We start from the raw sequence: 16733 nt of genomic DNA, 5'->3' as shown, positions 1-16733 counted from the left end.
CGCCCCGGCACACCTCTGTGGGGCGCGCTGGTGTTACAAGACAACCCTGAGAAGCTCAGAAAGAATGTTTGAAGTAGGTAGATCTGGATAACTTCTATCTTAGATAAAATTTGCTTAGCATGAGTAGCTGCACACTTGCTTAGCATGAGTAGCTAAATTTGCTGAAGCCTTAGGCCGCGCTCCTAGTTCGGTAAGAAAGGGCCCCAGAGCTGGTGCAGGCTGGAAAGATAAGGGAGTTACAAGCAGTCTGCATTCCTGTGCCCCACTCTCTGAAAGGGAGGATGTCAAGGCTGTGAAATAAGGCCTGCTTGGGCGCCAGGACCTTGGGAAGCAAAGCCTCCTCTCACTGTTGAAACAGTGTTAATTAAGGGGTCTGGATTATGTCCTCTTCGTCAGGACCTTGGGAGATAACACCTACTGTCCCTGCTGGGGCAGTGTTAATTGATCTCCCCTCATCAGGACCTTGAGAGACAGGGGTGGGACCCAGGGAATGAAGAAATCACTAACCAGTCAGTGTAAAAGGGAAAGTCGCAAATCTGGCAATTTGTTTGTATAAATGCTACTTGAAAAGCTGGGGGGGGTGCTTGATTTGTGGGAAACCACCGAGCACCCAGGCTTGCGCAACTCTGAAATAAAGAAACAAATGCCTCTCCTGAGTGTGTAATTATTGGCTTATTGCACACCGGGCAACGAATCCGCTTTTCGGACAACACTGGCGCTCAACTCCCTGCTCTGGCGGCCCTCTCTCCCCCAACAGCCACAGCCCTTTTCTGCCCCAGTCCCGGCCCTGCCCTTCCCTTCCCTGCCGCGCCGCGCCCACCCTCCCTCTGGCCTCTCCCTCCCCTGCGGGGCTTTGTGCCCCAGGGCGCCTGCACCCAGCCCCGGCCAGGCGGCACCTCTTGGCGGCTTCTGGAAGCTTCGCGGGGCTCCTGGAACAGGGGCCCGCACCAGCTGCTCCCTGATTGGCGGGACGCACCCGCCGGCGGCCCCCTGATTGGCGGCTCAAGCCCGAGAAGGGCGGCGGGGGCGGGCAGTGCTGGCCCTGCCCCGCCAGCATGGCGGGCGTGGGGCGGGGCCGGGGCTGCTGCGGGGCAGGAGGGGGCGGCGGCGGCGGCGGCGGCGGCTGCTCCCGGGGGCGGGGATGGGGGCGGGGATGGGGGCGGGGTGGGAGAGCGGGCTGGGGGAGGCCCGGCTCCCAGGGCGGTGCCAGCCGGTCTCACCTGTCTCTCTGTCTGTGCTGCTCCTCGCTGCTCTGCCCCAGCAGTGCCGCCCCCAGGCCCCCGGCGAGAGGGCGCCTGGGCTTGGCCGGCAGCGGTTCCCTCCGGAGAGCCCTGGCTGCAGGGAAGCGTGGCGGGCTTGCCACCCGCGGTTCCAGCAGGGCAGGTGGGGAGGGGAGGGCAGTGGCGCAAATGGCGAGGTCTGCGCGCCGGGGTTGCTGCTGCTGCTGCCGCCGCTGCTGCTGCTGCCTTTCGCTTGGAAAACAGGAAGTGTGGTTCCCGAGGGACCAGCATTGGCGAGCGCTTGAGGGGCCTGCGGGGAGGTGGGTGCCAAGCCCTGGGAGTCCCTGCTGGGTCCGGGGCAGCGTGTCGCTTCTGCCCCGCAGCAGGAGACTTGGCGCACGCTGGGAGCAGGGGACAGCGGGCGTAGGAGCTTTTGGCCCTGCAGCAGTGCGATGCCTGAAGCTGAACTCCGGGGATGGGCCAAGCCCGCTGAAGTGCACTGCGGTGGGAACACGGGAAGTCTTTTTTAGCAGTCACCCTGCAGGCTCAGTGCTATGCAGACGTGAGAGGGGGATGGCTCTCAGAAGGGCAGCAGCCCCCCTCTCGGCACAGCCAGGGCCTGTCCCATCAAGTACCGCCCAGACCCCACAATCCTGTCCCTGGCACTGGTGTCCCCTGTGACTCCAGGTGTGGCCCAGGATGCCAGGATACCCCTGTGGGGAGAGAGGTCACCAGTCCCCACTCACTGGGCATTTTCCACCTGCTGCTGCTCCACCTCCTCTCACAGTTGCCTTCTTTCTTGACATAGCACCTGGGAGACGGAAGGGTCACTCTCCATGGGCCGACTGCAGCCTCCTCCATGGCTTGGGCCTGTGCTGCAAGTCCCCCACGCAGCTCCCCTCCACTCTGCAAGCGCACCCTGGGAGGGCCCCGGCCGCCTGCGGCCAAAGGTCTCCTGGGCTGCACGAGCAAGAGCATTGCCAGCAGGTCGACGGAGCTGCTCCTTGCCCGCTACTCAGCCCTGCTGGGGCCACAGCTGCAGTGCTGTGTTCTTGCTGGGCTCCCCAGGATGAGAGACATAGGCAGTTCCTGGAGCGAGTCCAGCGAAGGGAGCTGAAGCTGATTCAGGGACTAGAGCACGTGTCGCCTGAGGAAAGGCTAAGGGAGCCTGTGCAGCCTGGAGAAGAGAGGGCTGAGGGGGCCTCCTTTCCATGCACTTCAACAGGTGCAGGGAGGGTGTCAGGAGGATGCGGGCAGACTCTTGTCAGTGGTGCAAAGTGCCAGCACAAGAGACAACAGGCACCAACAGAAACACAGGAAGGTCTATGTGACCCGAAGGAAAGACTTCTTTACTCTGAGGGAAAGAGAGCCCTAGAAAAGGGCGCCGTGGAAGAGGCGGTGGAGCCTCCCTGCTTGGCGAGATTCAAATGCCATTTGGCTGCAGTCCTGGGCAAGGGGCTTGAGGTGACCCTGTCTGAGGAGGGGGCTTGGGCTAGGTGATCTTACGAGGTTCCAACGTCAGCCGTTCTGTGTTTGGGTGATTCTGAGAGTGCTCCCCCTTCCTCCCTGGACATGATGTGGGTGTGCCCTGAATGGCACCGGCAACCCCGAGAGCCTCAGCAGTCCAGCTGCTGCTGGAGCTGCTGCAAATGCTGCTTGGGTGAGCTGACATATTGGTACCTGGCAGCTCGGAAAGTTTGGACTAGACCATCGCTACTGGTCGTTTGGGTTGCTGGGCAAGCATTTCCTGGGGTCCAAAGAGCTGTGCTCCTACCAGGTCCTAAGAAGCAGGTAGAACGCTGCAAGGAGAGCAGACCTCCTCCTTCTTGTTGGGCATGCGTCTGGCTCTGGTTTTCACCTAATGGTGCTGCTCCGAGGGCATGCATCAGGCTTAGCATGAGCTGTTGTTAGCCCCAAAGCCTGAGCAGGACTCCAGGGCAGAGGCACAGGCGCTGGAGAGGCGGAGGGTGCTGGGTGCTGTCCACTTGCTTTCCGCGCTCCCGCAGGACCTTGGCCTCCCAAAGAAACCCTGGGGCCCACCGCCCAGCTGGCCACTGACTGGCACCTCCCCCAACCACTTCTGCCTTGGCGAGAAGCAGCAGCCCCAGCAGTGCCCCATGCCAGCGTGGCCCGGCCAGCACCGCACCAAGACGCTAGCCCCGACACCCTGCAGGCACTTTGGGCATGGCTCGCATCCTGCCACCTTGCCCTGCCTTCCAGCACCTCTGGGCGAGGTTGCAGGGCCAAGGAGGACGAGGACCACCCTCAGGCATCTGCACTGCTTCCTCCTCCGCTTGCTGCAGCAAGGCCTCGTCCACTTCACCGTCCTGCCAGGCTGCTGGGCAAGGCGCTCCCAGGGGGAGCTCAGGCCTGCCGCGCTCTCCTGTGAGCCCATGCATTTGTGTGCAGCCCTGGGCAGTGGACCCCTGGGGCCCCGCACAGTTGTCCCGGGGCGCTCTTACTGCCATGCCCCAGCCCTGTGTCCTTCCCAGCCCTCGCCTCCCTGCGCTCACCCACTGCAGGCGGGGAGCTCGGCCCCAGCGCTCCAGGCCCAGCCCTGCTCACCAGCCTGGGGGCAGCCCACCAGCCAGCACACTCTTGCCCCACTTGCGCAGACGCATCCCGCCCCTGCCCGGCACCTGCCAGCCCCAGCGCAGGCGTCCGGGGCTCCAAGGCCCTCTCTTGGGCCACGCACAAAGCACACTCGGCCACAACTAGCTGGGCACACAGCACCTTTTATTCAGCGCTTGCCCTGCAGGCCCCGGCAGCCCCAGTCCTACAGAGACGCGGGGCTGCCAGGAGCCTGTCAGAAGGGCAGCAGCCCCTCGCTGCACACGGCCAGGCTCTCTGCCAGCAAGTACGCCAGGCGGGCGTAGCTCTGCTCGGGCAAGAGCCACAGCAGCAGCCGGTAGAGCAGCTCCCGCTCGCACTGGGAGGCATAGAGCACCACGGCGCCCAGCACGCAGATGACCAGCAGCTCCAGGCAGACAAAGAGCACGCAGAGTCTCCTGTGGCACACCAGAGGCATGGCAGACGCAGCAGGCCAGGCGGGGCATCCCAGCCCTGTCTTCCCCGCACCCACTGCTGGGCCCCAGGGGCCCCTTCAGGGAACCCTCCATCTGACCCCACCCCCACCCCAGGCACTGCTTGTCGCTCCCTTGCGCAGGCTTGCAAAAGAGCCGCCACAAGCGCTCCAAGAAACAAGCCCGACGCCAGGGCAACCCTCCCAGGGTGGGTTTCCCCGTTGCAAAGCCCACAGCCCGCGAGCAGCACCCCCAGCGCAGGGCACCCTCGCTACACAGCAGCCCAGACGCGGGCCCTGGCACACAAGGCACCCCCGGGGCAACTCACTTCAGCCAGGTAGTGAGGCCGCATCTCTTGGCCAGCTCCTCCCTCTCCTGCAGGGCAACAGAGAGCGGGCACATGTGCGCGGCTGCATGGGGCTGTGTGCTGGCCCTCTCCCCAGCGAGGTGCCACCAGCGGGCCGTCCGGGACTGCCCTTGGCGCTGCCTCTCCCCCTTACCAGCTGGGCTTCCAGCAGCTCTGGCAACACAGACCCCTCCTCCAGGGGCTCCTGCTCCGTCTGCTGCTTGCTGCAGGCAACAGGGCTGGCTTGGACCAGCACACACCTCCATGGCCACCGGCGCTCCCGTCGCAACATACCCCTGCCCACCGGCAGGGAGGGGGGTCTCCCGTCCCACCACATGCTGCTCAGAGCCCCCATGCCCTCCCCGGTACCGGCGCTGGCACCCACTGGCACTCCCGCTGCAGCACAGAGCCCCTGGAGACCCCTGTGGGCAGAGCGCTCCCCGGGCCCCACTCACTAGGCAAGTTCCAGCTCCTCCTCCTCCACCTGCTCTTGCAGATGCTTGATTTCCATGCGCAGCGCCTGGCAGAGGGAAGGGTCACGCTCCAGGCACCCACTGCAGCCTGCTGCCAGCCCCCCGGCCACTGGGCGCCCACCACCCCCTGCCCTCGCCCCCTCGGCGCTACCTTTGCCCGTTCCTCCTGCTCCCGTAGCTGCTCCTGCAGCTGGGCCGAGCGCTGTTTCTCCTGCAAAACACGGCGCACCCCATGCGGGCAGCTCAGCTGGCAGCTGGGCAGCCCCCTGCCCGACCAGCCCCAGGGCTCTGCCCCCTCACCACTGCCCCGCTCCAGGCCACAGCCAGTGCTGGCCACAGCCACAGACAGGCCAAGGGCCCCGGCCTGCGGCAAACGCCCTCCCCACACCCACCGCTGCCTGCAGGCTGCCAGCATCACGCAGCCAGCACAGCTCCCGCTTGGCCCTCTACCTCGTGCAGCTCCTGCACCCTTGCAGCTCTCTCCTCCTTGGCTGAGTGCAAGCACTCCTGCAGAAGAGCAGAGGAGAGGAAGAGCAGCAGTCGTCAGGGCCCAGCAGAGCTGCTGCTGGCACCGTGGGGCAGGCAGAGGCGCCCGGCCCCGCTCACCTCCAGCTGTGGCAGCAGCTCCTGCAGGCCCTGCAGCTGCTGGCGGCTGCTGCAGCAGCGCTGGCTGAGGGCGACATTGTCGCTGCGCAGCTCCAGGGCAGTGTCCTGCAGCTCCTGCTTCTCCTCCTGCTGCGTGGCCAAGGCACAGAGCAGGGCTTCAGCGCAGGGCAAAGACGGCCCCCAGCAAGCCTGCAGCGGGAGCAGCCCCAACCCCGGGCGCCAAGGGCGCTCCACACCTACCAGGCACCGCAGCAGCTCCCGGCAGTGGCCCCTCTCCTGCTGGCTCTGCTGCAGCCGCTCCTGCAGCCTGCTGAGCTCGGCCAGCAGCTCCTGCGGCTCTTCAGCCACCCTCCTGCGCCTCTGCTGCCTGCAGCCACAGGGGGCCCTCACATTTGCCCTGCACAGCTGCACAGGCCCTCCCCACTGCCTGCCGCGGCTCCCTTTGGGGTCCTGTGTCGCACCTAGCGCCACACACCTGCCCTGCCTGCTACGTCCCTGTGCCCAGCACCAGGGACATCATCCTACCTGGCCACCTGCTCCGCCAGCTGGGCGGTGGTGCCTTGCAGTGCTGCGTGCTCCTCCTCCAGCAGCTCCAGCTGCTCCAGCAGCTCCTGCTTGTGGGCCCGCACCTGCTGCAGGGCCGCCTGCGCCCCCGCCACCTCCATGGCTTGGGCCCGTGCCACACGTGCCCCACGCAGCTCCCCTCTGCTCTGCCCGCGGCAGGCAAGCCAAGAGGAGGCCCAGGCAGCGGCGCCTCTGCCGATCGGCACCCAGAGCAGCTGCTGCTCGCCCCAGAGCACCAGGCCAGCACCAGCCCCAAACCCTCGCTCCACCTGCCGTGCTGCCCCACGCCTGGCACACACGCTCAGCAGCAGTGCGGGCACAAGGCAGCTGGGCGAGACTCTGCAGCCACCTGGGAAACGCTGCGGCACTCCGCAGTCACAATAGCTTGGGGCTGTCACAAAGGGCCCGTGCGTGCGCTGGCCCAGGGGCGGCCTGTGCCCCGCCCAGGCCCCTGCCCAGGCAAGGAGGGCGAAAACCCCCGCCTGGGGCACCCAGAGAAAGCCCTGGGCAGCCCCTTCCTCTGCTGCCAGCGATGCAAAGAGCTCTTGTTTTCACATGGGAAGTCACACAGGGTAGAGATGGCCTATAGGGCTACCGGTGTGGATATTCTGTGCCACCACTACACAGGCTGCCAGCATCACGCTGTCAGCACGGCTCCCGCTTGGCCCTCTGCCTCGTGCAGCTCCTGCACCCTTGCTTCTCTCTCCTCTTTGGCTGCGTGCAAGTGCTCCTGCAGAAAAGCAGAGAGGAAGAGCAGCAGCCGTCAGGGCCCGGCAGAGCTGCTGCCGGCAGCAGGTCTGCGGCCCTGTGCCCTGCCGGCTGCCCTCCGCCCCCAGGAGCCACGCTGGTGCTGCCCCTGGCAGGCGGCTGCCCTCTGGGAGCCAGCTCTGCCGGCACCGCGGGCAGGTGATATAGGAGGTACCTGCAGCAGGTGATAGAGGAGCCAGCAAGGAGGGGTGCTCTGCTGGCCCTTGTCCTTACAAAGCAGGAGAGGCAGGCTGGAGCTGCAAAGGCAGGGCGCACGCCTGGCTGCACTGACCCTGGGATGGTGCAGTTCCGGATGCCACGAGGAGGGAGCAGGGTAAAAAGCAGGCTCAGAAGGCTGGCCTTCCGGAGAGTGAGCTCTGGCCTCTTCGGGGACCTTCTGGGAAGAATCCCACGCGCTAGGGCCTGAGCAAGAAGAGGGCTCCAAGAAAGCTGCTGGATATGCAAGGGTGCCCTGCTCCAAGCGCCACAAGGATCTGCTCAAGACTGAGGGGGGATCTTAGCAACGTGTATAAGTATCCGAAGGGAGGGTGTCAAGAGGACGGCGCCAGACTCTTCTCAGTAGTGCCCAGCAATAGCACGAGAGGCAACGGGCACAAACTGTAACACAGGGTCCATCTGAATGTAAGGAGAAACTTCTTCACTGCGAGGGGGACTGATCAGTGGAACAGGTTGCCCAGAGAGGTTGTGGAGCTTCCATCTTTGGAGATATTCCAAGGCCATCTGGACAGGGTCCTGGGCAACCTGTTGTTGCTGACCCTGCTGGAGCAGAGGGCTTGGACTAGATGATCTCCAGAGGTCCCTCCAGCCAGGGAGGGCATAAAACCAGGCAGCATAAAACCACACAGACAGCCCCCGGGCAAGACTTGGGACAAGCATGACAAGCCACAGGAACCAGTGAGGCACAGCCCTCTCCTTCCCCCCTCCCAGGCTCTGGCCAGAAGATAGGCCTTAGGAAGCCTCTCAGGGGATTGCTCAGCTGCGGCTGCAGCAGGCAGCACATCTGCTGCTTGCACTGGCCCCACCCTGCCCACTTCTCCCCACCAGGCTTCACAGGCCTGGACTGAGAGCAGAGAAAGCAAGCTGGGCATTACAGACCACAGGGCCTCTCTCCGCTGACAGTAACCGCTGCCCTGGTTTACTCCCAGGCCCCTCAGCTTGGCCACCAAGTGTGGAGCACCTGCATGTCTGTTGGTGAGCACGAGGGCCAGGCGCCTTGAGGAAGGCTTCTCACAGTTCTCCCCCCACCACCGCGTTAACGCTCCGTCTATGCTATCAAGCCAGCTGGATGCCCAGAGGAGCAACAATCCTCCCTTGTACCCATTTGCCAGGGACCAGCTCAGCTCCGCTGCACCCTCTGCCAAGTCGCCGCCAGTTCTTCTCCCTGGTGAGGCTGTCGATTCCCATCGTGGTCTTCTCTGGGGAGCCCTTCTCCCCCCTGTATCTGGGAGAAGCCAAGCAGCAGCTTACCCCTCCCCTCCAGGCCCCAGCTCCACAGGAAGCAACTGAAGCAGCACTGATGCTTTCTGCTACAATACCTGCAAAATAGCATCTGCAGGCACAGCAGGACACAAGAACCAGACTGCCCGGCAGAGCCAACTGTCTTCCCACGCGTAGCTGCCGGAGGTTCTCTGCAGGTCAACTGTGGCACCTGAAAGGGAGGCTGAGCTGAGGTCTTGCTGTGTGGACAGCAAAGGACAATGCAGCTGTTCCCTTTTGGTCCAGAGGACAGCTCCGTGGAGAGCAAGAAAGCCTCTCTGTCAGCACAGAAAGTTTCTAGGGCAGTGCCAGAGGCACCAGCAAGGAGCCCAAAGGCAGGACAGTGGGGGAGTCCCAGAGAGCCCCTTGGCCACAGCCTTGCTCTTCGACCCCCACGTCACTGCATCTCCCTCCGTGTTGCTGAGCAGAGTGTGCAGCACAACCTCCTTTGGCAAATGCTACACACAAGCGCAGCACCAGGAGACCTGCTTTCCTGTGTCCATAGCTGAGGTTTGCAGAGCCCAGTCTGGCATCTGCACGGAGCCTTCCGCAGTCCTGTCAAACATGTCCCATCTCATTTGCTGAACTTCCTGGCAAACACAGAAATGGACACAGAAGACAACCACCTCAGCAGGCAGCTCTGGATGACTACTGAGTCCTAGCACAGATCCAAGGGAAGAGCCTGTGCCAGCAAATGCAACACAAACCTTGTCCCAAGAGCTCCAAGGCACAGTGCTTCCTGAGGAGAAATGCAAGGATTCAGGAAGCACATCCCTGCCCACAGCCATAGTGTGCACATGGGTCAGGTCCCACCCCCCTGTCCCCACCCTCCATGCTCTCTAGCTTAGGCCCTGCCAGCACCCACTGGTCCCAGGAGGGCACCTGTGTCTCCCCACTGCTCCAGAGGCCAGCCCAGAGCTACTGGAGGCCCCCCCCACACACACACACGAAGACAAGGATGTCAGGAGTCCTCTGCTGCCTGAAGGGGCCCGCCTAAACCTGCCTAGCAGAAGGGGCTTTACAGCAGAGAAGCTCCACCAGCAAGCCTCTGGGAAAAGAGTAGGGGCTCCGGCAAGCAAGAAAACCCCACCAGCATCCTCAGGAAGGCTCTTGCCAGGGGTCCTGACCATCCAAGCCTTCTTGCACAGAAGGTAGCATCACCTGCTTCATATGACCAAGCTCCGCATTCAGGAGAGACAGCTCTTCTTTCAGAAGCTGCATTTGTTTGCCCTGTTCTACCAGCAAACTCAGCAGCTCCCTGCAGAGAGCCAGCAGCTGGTGTTAGAGAGGTGCTAAGCCCCTCCCAGGAACCCCTCCCAAGCTCAGAGAAGAGAAGAGGTCCATGTGCTTGGGCCCCTTTTCCTTGTCCCAGGTTAGCAGTGCTTCCCTCCACCCTCCCTCCAGCATGAGCAAAAGACAGACACAAGGAAAAGACAGGAGCCCTGGCACGGCAATTAGCACATGCTCACCTGACACTGCTGCATCACATCAGTGCCCCGCCAGTAATGGTCTCACTGTTTGGCCTTCAGGTCCGGTACAAGCCATCCTAGCAGCTCCTGAAAGGCAAAAGCTCCCCATTAGCAGAGCCACTACGAGACCTGCCAGGCCCTCTCTCTTTCCCTGCCCAGGGCAACTAACTCAGACAGCAGACCCAAACCAACCCGCAGCAGTGCACCTACCAAAAGCAAGCAGCCATAAGGCGACCACGGGCTTCTTCCCTCCAAGTGGGGTTTATATAGGGCAGCCAGCTCCCTCACAGGAGCCCCTGCTGCAGCACAAGCTGGTGGCTCTAAGGTCACCCTGGGGGCTACCCGGGAGGTGCTGAACCCCACGGCTCTCCTGGGGCAACGTATCTGCAATGACCCCTCTTGCCTAGTAGGGGAGCTCTGGGCAGAGGCACCTGCCCCGCCACGAGCCAGTGCATCCAGGCACCCGGAGCCCTGCTGGGCTCCCATGGCAGGTGGCTGCATGTTTTGTCCCCCTGAGAAGGGCTCCAGCCTTCCTGGAGAGGCCCCAAAGATCCAGGAAGGAGAGGACAAGAGATTTTTGCTCTTGCTGATTTTTGACAGCTGCTTTAGACAGCGTTTCTCCTCTCTTGGAATCTTCCAGGAGGAAGGAAAATGCTGTGCCCGACATGGGCTCTCAATGGCAAAATGGCCCTTCTAGCTAACGTGGAGGTTTTTCCTGCCCAGGGCTCCGTCCACCTTAGCTGTGCCCACGTGCGTGTCCCTGGGCATGACTGCGGGTAAGCTGGGTGGCGTGGCTGTTCATAGCCACGCATGAGAGCATTTGTGCAAGCACACGTATGTACGCGTGTGTGGACGGTGAGGAGGCCCTGGGAAGGACAGCGATCATGTGAGCGTCCCCGAGTGCTTGAGCACACGGGCCGTACCCCTCTCGCTGTGCTGACTCCCAGGGCGCAGCCCAAGCCATGGAGGTGGCGGATTTGAAGCTGGCCCTGAAGTGTGTGCAGGCAGAGAAGTGGGAGCAGGCAAAGCTGCTGGGAATGCTGGAGCAGGAGAGGGAGGCACTGCAGGTCACAAACGCCCAGCTGACTGAGCACGTGGCCAGGTAGGATGATCCCGATGTCTCTGGGCGCTGGGACACAGCAGGTTGGGATGCTGCGCGGAGCAGGATGGAGGGAGGGGAGGCAGGTGGGAGGGCCTATACAGGGCAAATCTGATGGCGCCCCATTGCTGCAGGTAGCAAAGTCCCAGAAAAGGAGCTGAGGAGCCAGAAGGGCTGCTGGCCCAGCTCAGCACGCTGCCGGAGTGGCTGGAGCAAAGCCAGGTGGAGAGGGGAAGTTGCAGGAGCTGCTGCGGTGTCTGGCAGGTGCGGAGTGCCCAGCTGGGGCTGCCCCCGCTGAGGCCCTACTCGGTGCCTTCTCTGCCCTGCTCTGAAGCCCTGCGCTGCGCCTTCAGCAGGCAGGACGAGGAGCAGCAGGGGCTCCAGAGTGCTGCCTGGGAGCTGTGCAGGGAGGCGGGTGTTCCTTTTGCTGCCAGGGTAGCCAAGGCACATGCCCTGTCTCCGGCCTTGTGCGCGTGCCCTTCTTGCATCGTTCCCCTCCCCTCCTCACCTGCCCTACTGGATCGGCCTGCTGACAAGCCTGCCATGCTTCCCTACAGCCAGGGCTCTCTGCAGGGAACTGGTGCCTAGCCAAACCCAGGCACCCTCTCACTGGCGGCAGCACTGCTGGGCTGGGCTCCTAGTCACTGCCTGCACAGAGTGAGGCGGGGAAGCAGTGAGACACGAGTAAGGTTACTCACCTGTAAGGAAAGCCATGAATACCAGGCAGTTCCAGAGAACCAGATGCAGCGGTCCCTCCCTGTGTCAAGTACACCAGCATCCAAGTCAGCCAGCCACACCTGAAAAGAATGCATTCGACAAATCCCACTTCTGGCAATTTTACCTGTAAACTGACACAAGACGGCAAAATACTCCTAAGCATTGCTCCCCAGTCTGATTGCCAGCCCTGGCCACCTTGCTGCTGGCACCTGATCTCAGGGTGGCCAATTCTTTTAGGCAAACTTGGGCTCAAGTTGCCTGCCCATGCAACTCATCATACCCTCTCAGATTGCCCCTTTGCAGCTGGCCTGGCCCCTCCGGTCACTCATCCTCAGGTTATGAGCTTCCTGCCTGCCTGCCTGCCTGCCTTTCTCCTCCTGTGACTGCAGGAGCCTGCCCGCCGAGGGCCGCTGGGTTATGTCCTCCTCTACCACCCAGGGGGGCATCCAGCAGCAGACATTTCCTCAGGCGCGTCCAGTCACCAGCAACACCTGACAGAGCTGGAGGGCAGCAAAGCCTTAAGCAAGCTTGATTTGGGGAGCTGCGAGGTCAAGCCAAGGGCAGGGCACAGCCCCGCGCCTCTCTAAAACATGAGGTGTTTTTGTGTAAGATTTTACTTGCTGCCTTGCCACATCCTGTTAGAAATTTGGATGGGGGGCTGCTTAGCTGCACCCCTGCTCCATGGCCACCTGCAGGCAGGGCAAGTCTTGGAACTGGCTCTAGTTGGCTCTGAAGCAGAGCTTGAGGGCCGCCTCCCATCCCTCTCCACTCCCTCGGTTACACTACTGCTATGTGCTGCAGAGGCTTGTGAGGGACGTGGAGAAGCAGCTGCCTGGGACTCCGTGTTTGCACCAAGCCCGCCTGGCTTGGCCAGGCATTACTGCTGAGCAGGAACAACATAAGCATGATCAGAGGGAGCAACGGAAGCAATCCCTGCCTCACTCGAGTACTATGGAACTAGCTACAGTTTTCACGTCTTTGGGGGATGCTGTGGCAAATGTGGGACATGTTAAAAAACACTGACTGTATGGCCTGAGCCTTGCTGACCTGCTTCCTGGGATGAGCTGTCACTGCTGTGCCTGAGAAGGAATACCGCCCAGCCCACTGCTTCCTGCTTCCAGGGTGCGCCTGGGGCATAACCAAGACACTGCCCCCACCCCACGGAGTGAGCGCCTAGCACTCAGCACCCACCTCCCCATGGGATCTGAAACACAGTGTGACCGGGAGCATAGAGAAGGGACCTCACGAGGGAGGTCCAACTGTCTGTGCCCAGGGATGATCTTCAGCATTCCTCCCCTTCTGGTAAGGGCCCTTGTCTCCCACCAGACACACCTGCTCAGTGCCGGCATCTCCGCTGTGTGGGTACCACACAGCTCCCATGTGGACCAGGAGACAGACGGAAAGTCTGCGGGTCAGAGCGGGCGAGGGGCAGCGCTGGGGGTAGTTCCCAAGCCCTGGTAGTTCCCAGCGGACTCTGGTTCCCACAGGACACAGCTCGGCTGCTGCTCACGCTGCAGCGGCTTTGCGGGAAGAAACAAGAGCAAAGCCCTTGTGCAGTCTCGCTCCCACAAAGTTGCCAGGAGCCAAACCCCCTGTCCCTGAGCAAGGAAGTCCAGCGTAGCTGCCTGCTTGGGCATGACAGCCAAGCCTCTGCAGCGCCAGGGCTTTCCCAGCTTCCACAAGTCTCCAAGTGGGGCGAGATGCTGCTAATGAAGTGTTTTCACCATCCCCTTGTCAAACAGGGCAGTCCTCTTCTCTCCCCACAGAACAGGCGCAACCCTCGCCAAATGACATCGCCCTTCTCGGGCTCAACAGCAGCTGCTGGTGCTCAGCTGGGACCCTAATGCCTCCCTGTGTGGCACTCACCAAGAGCCACTAGGATCAACCCTAAGAGGATGTTCACAAACTTTTCTTCAGGGGGACCTTTAGCCTAGAGAAGAGGGAGTCCGGCCATTACCAAAGCTTCAAGCTTTGGGCAAACCATTCACAAGGGCGAGCTGAAAAGAAGCCATTTTGGAAGTCTGCTGCTGACGGAAAGCTGACAGACTGGACTCCCACAGGAACATGGTTTCTCTCAGCACCCTTCACCACCACATGCACAGCTTCCTGCAAGCAAGTGCTCCAAGAGCTTTGTGTCCTGCTTGCTTTCCCTTTTGCTACAAAAACACAGCAGTTTCCACTTGAGATCAACAGACCTATTGGGCGGGGGGGCAGGGGGACCCACAGCCCTTGCCGAAGGCCACTGTGCTCAGGGATCATCCTGCCCTGCGCCACATCGCTGCTCTGGGACGCAGGGCTCCAAGGGGCGCCGCGAGACAGCACGTGAACAAGGGAAACCGCTCGTATCGCAGGGCGCCCAGTGCGGCAGCCCCTGCCCGCCCCGGCACACCTCTGTGGGGCGCGCTGGTGTTACAAGACAACCCTGAGAAGCTCAGAAAGAATGTTTGAAGTAGGTAGATTTGGATAACTTCTATCTTAGATAAAATTTGCTTAGCATGAGTAGCTGCACACTTGCTTAGCATGAGTAGCTAAATTTGCTGAAGCCTTAGGCCGCGCTCCTAGTTCGGTAAGAAAGGGCCCCAGAGCTGGTGCAGGCTGGAAAGATAAGGGAGTTACAAGCAGTCTGCATTCCTGTGCCCCACTCTCTGAAAGGGAGGATGTCAAGGCTGTGAAATAAGGCCTGCTTGGGCGCCAGGACCTTGGGAAGCAAAGCCTCCTCTCACTGTTGAAACAGTGTTAATTAAGGGGTCTGGATTATGTCCTCTTCGTCAGGACCTTGGGAGATAACACCTACTGTCCCTGCTGGGGCAGTGTTAATTGATCTCCCCTCATCAGGACCTTGAGAGACAGGGGTGGGACCCAGGGAATGAAGAAATCACTAACCAGTCAGTGTAAAAGGGAAAGTCGCAAATCTGGCAATTTGTTTGTATAAATGCTACTTGAAAAGCTGGGGGGGGTGCTTGATTTGTGGGAAACCACCGAGCACCCAGGCTTGCGCAACTCTGAAATAAAGAAACAAATGCCTCTCCTGAGTGTGTAATTATTGGCTTATTGCACACCGGGCAACAAATCCGCTTTTCGGACAACACTGGCGCTCAACTCCCTGCTCTGGCGGCCCTCTCTCCCCCAACAGCCACAGCCCTTTTCTGCCCCAGTCCCGGCCCTGCCCTTCCCTTCCCTGCCGCGCCGCGCCCACCCTCCCTCTGGCCTCTCCCTCCCCTGCGGGGCTTTGTGCCCCAGGGCGCCTGCACCCAGCCCCGGCCAGGCGGCACCTCTTGGCGGCTTCTGGAAGCTTCGCGGGGCTCCTGGAACAGGGGCCCGCACCAGCTGCTCCCTGATTGGCGGGACGCACCCGCCAGCGGCCCCCTGATTGGCGGCTCAAGCCCGAGAAGGGCGGCGGGGGCGGGCAGTGCTGGCCCTGCCCCGCCAGCATGGCGGGCGTGGGGCGGGGCCGGGGCTGCTGCGGGGCAGGAGGGGGCGGGGGCGGGGGCGGCGGCGGCGGCGGCGGCGGCTGCTCCCGGGGGCGGGGATGGGGGCGGGGTGGGAGAGCGGGCTGGGGGAGGCCCGGCTCCCAGGGCGGTGCCAGCCGGTCTCGCCTGTCTCTCTGTCTGTGCTGCTCCTCGCTGCTCTGCCCCAGCAGTGCCGCCCCCAGGCCCCCGGCGAGAGGGCGCCTGGGCTTGGCCGGCAGCGGTTCCCTCCGGAGAGCCCTGGCTGCAGGGAAGCGTGGCGGGCTTGCCACCCGCGGTTCCAGCAGGGCAGGTGGGGAGGGGAGGGCAGTGGCGCAAATGGCGAGGTCTGCGCGCCGGGGTTGCTGCTGCTGCTGCTGCCGCCGCTGCTGCTGCTGCTGCCTTTCGCTTGGAAAACAGGAAGTGTGGTTCCCGAGGGACCAGCATTGGCGAGCGCTTGAGGGGCCTGCGGGGAGGTGGGTGCCAAGCCCTGGGAGTCCCTGCTGGGTCCGGGGCAGCGTGTCGCTTCTGCCCCGCAGCAGGAGACTTGGCGCACGCTGGGAGCAGGGGACAGCGGGCGTAGGAGCTTTTGGCCCTGCAGCAGTGCGATGCCTGAAGCTGAACTCCGGGGATGGGCCAAGCCCGCTGAAGTGCACTGCGGTGGGAACACGGGAAGTCTTTTTTAGCAGTCACCCTGCAGGCTCAGTGCTATGCAGACGTGAGAGGGGGATGGCTCTCAGAAGGGCAGCAGCCCCCCTCTCGGCACAGCCAGGGCCTGTCCCATCAAGTACCGCCCAGACCCCACAATCCTGTCCCTGGCACTGGTGTCCCCTGTGACTCCAGGTGTGGCCCAGGATGCCAGGATACCCCTGTGGGGAGAGAGGTCACCAGTCCCCACTCACTGGGCATTTTCCACCTGCTGCTGCTCCACCTCCTCTCACAGTTGCCTTCTTTCTTGACATAGCACCTGGGAGACGGAAGGGTCACTCTCCATGGGCTGACTGCAGCCTCCTCCATGGCTTGGGCCTGTGCTGCAAGTCCCCCACGCAGCTCCCCTCCACTCTGCAAGCGCACCCTGGGAGGGCCCCGGCCGCCTGCGGCCAAAGGTCTCCTGGGCTGCACGAGCAAGAGCATTGCCAGCAGGTCGACGGAGCTGCTCCTTGCCCGCTACTCAGCCCTGCTGGGGCCACAGCTGCAGTGCTGTGTTCTTGCTGGGCTCCCCAGGATGAGAGACATAGGCAGTTCCTGGAGCGAGTCCAGCGAAGGGAGCTGAAGCTGATTCAGGGACTAGAGCACGTGTCGCCTGAGGAAAGGCTAAGGGAGCCTGTGCAGCCTGGAGAAGAGAGGGCTGAGGGGGCCTCCTTTCCATGCACTTCAACAGGTGCAGGGAGGGTGTCAGGAGGATGCGGGCAGACTCTTGTCAGTGGTGCAAAGTGCCAGCACAAGAGACAACAGGCACCAACAGAAACACAGGAAGGTCTATGTGACCCGAAGGAAAGACTTCTTTACTCTGAGGGAAAGAGAGC

The 16733-nt window shown here is 62.4% G+C and overlaps 1 protein-coding gene across 1 annotated transcript; it reads right to left on the bottom strand.

The window, feature by feature from the left end:
* Positions 1-4026: 4026 nt before the first annotated feature.
* Positions 4027-8404, bottom strand: LOC135324870 (uncharacterized). The gene is made up of 5 exons (XM_064501875.1): positions 8318-8404; positions 5669-5857; positions 5214-5273; positions 4572-5011; positions 4027-4228 (listed from the first exon to the last, which is right to left on the bottom strand). Exons 1-5 carry the CDS (start codon positions 8402-8404, stop codon positions 4027-4029), a joined length of 978 nt encoding a protein of 325 aa, XP_064357945.1.
* Positions 8405-16733: the final 8329 nt, after the last annotated feature.

This window comes from Dromaius novaehollandiae, chromosome Z, assembly GCF_036370855.1.
Source record: "Dromaius novaehollandiae isolate bDroNov1 chromosome Z, bDroNov1.hap1, whole genome shotgun sequence".
NCBI lineage: Eukaryota > Metazoa > Chordata > Aves > Casuariiformes > Dromaiidae > Dromaius > Dromaius novaehollandiae.
The sequence above is the reverse complement of the archived record's forward strand: the minus strand, read 5'-3'. Positions and strand labels throughout refer to the sequence as shown.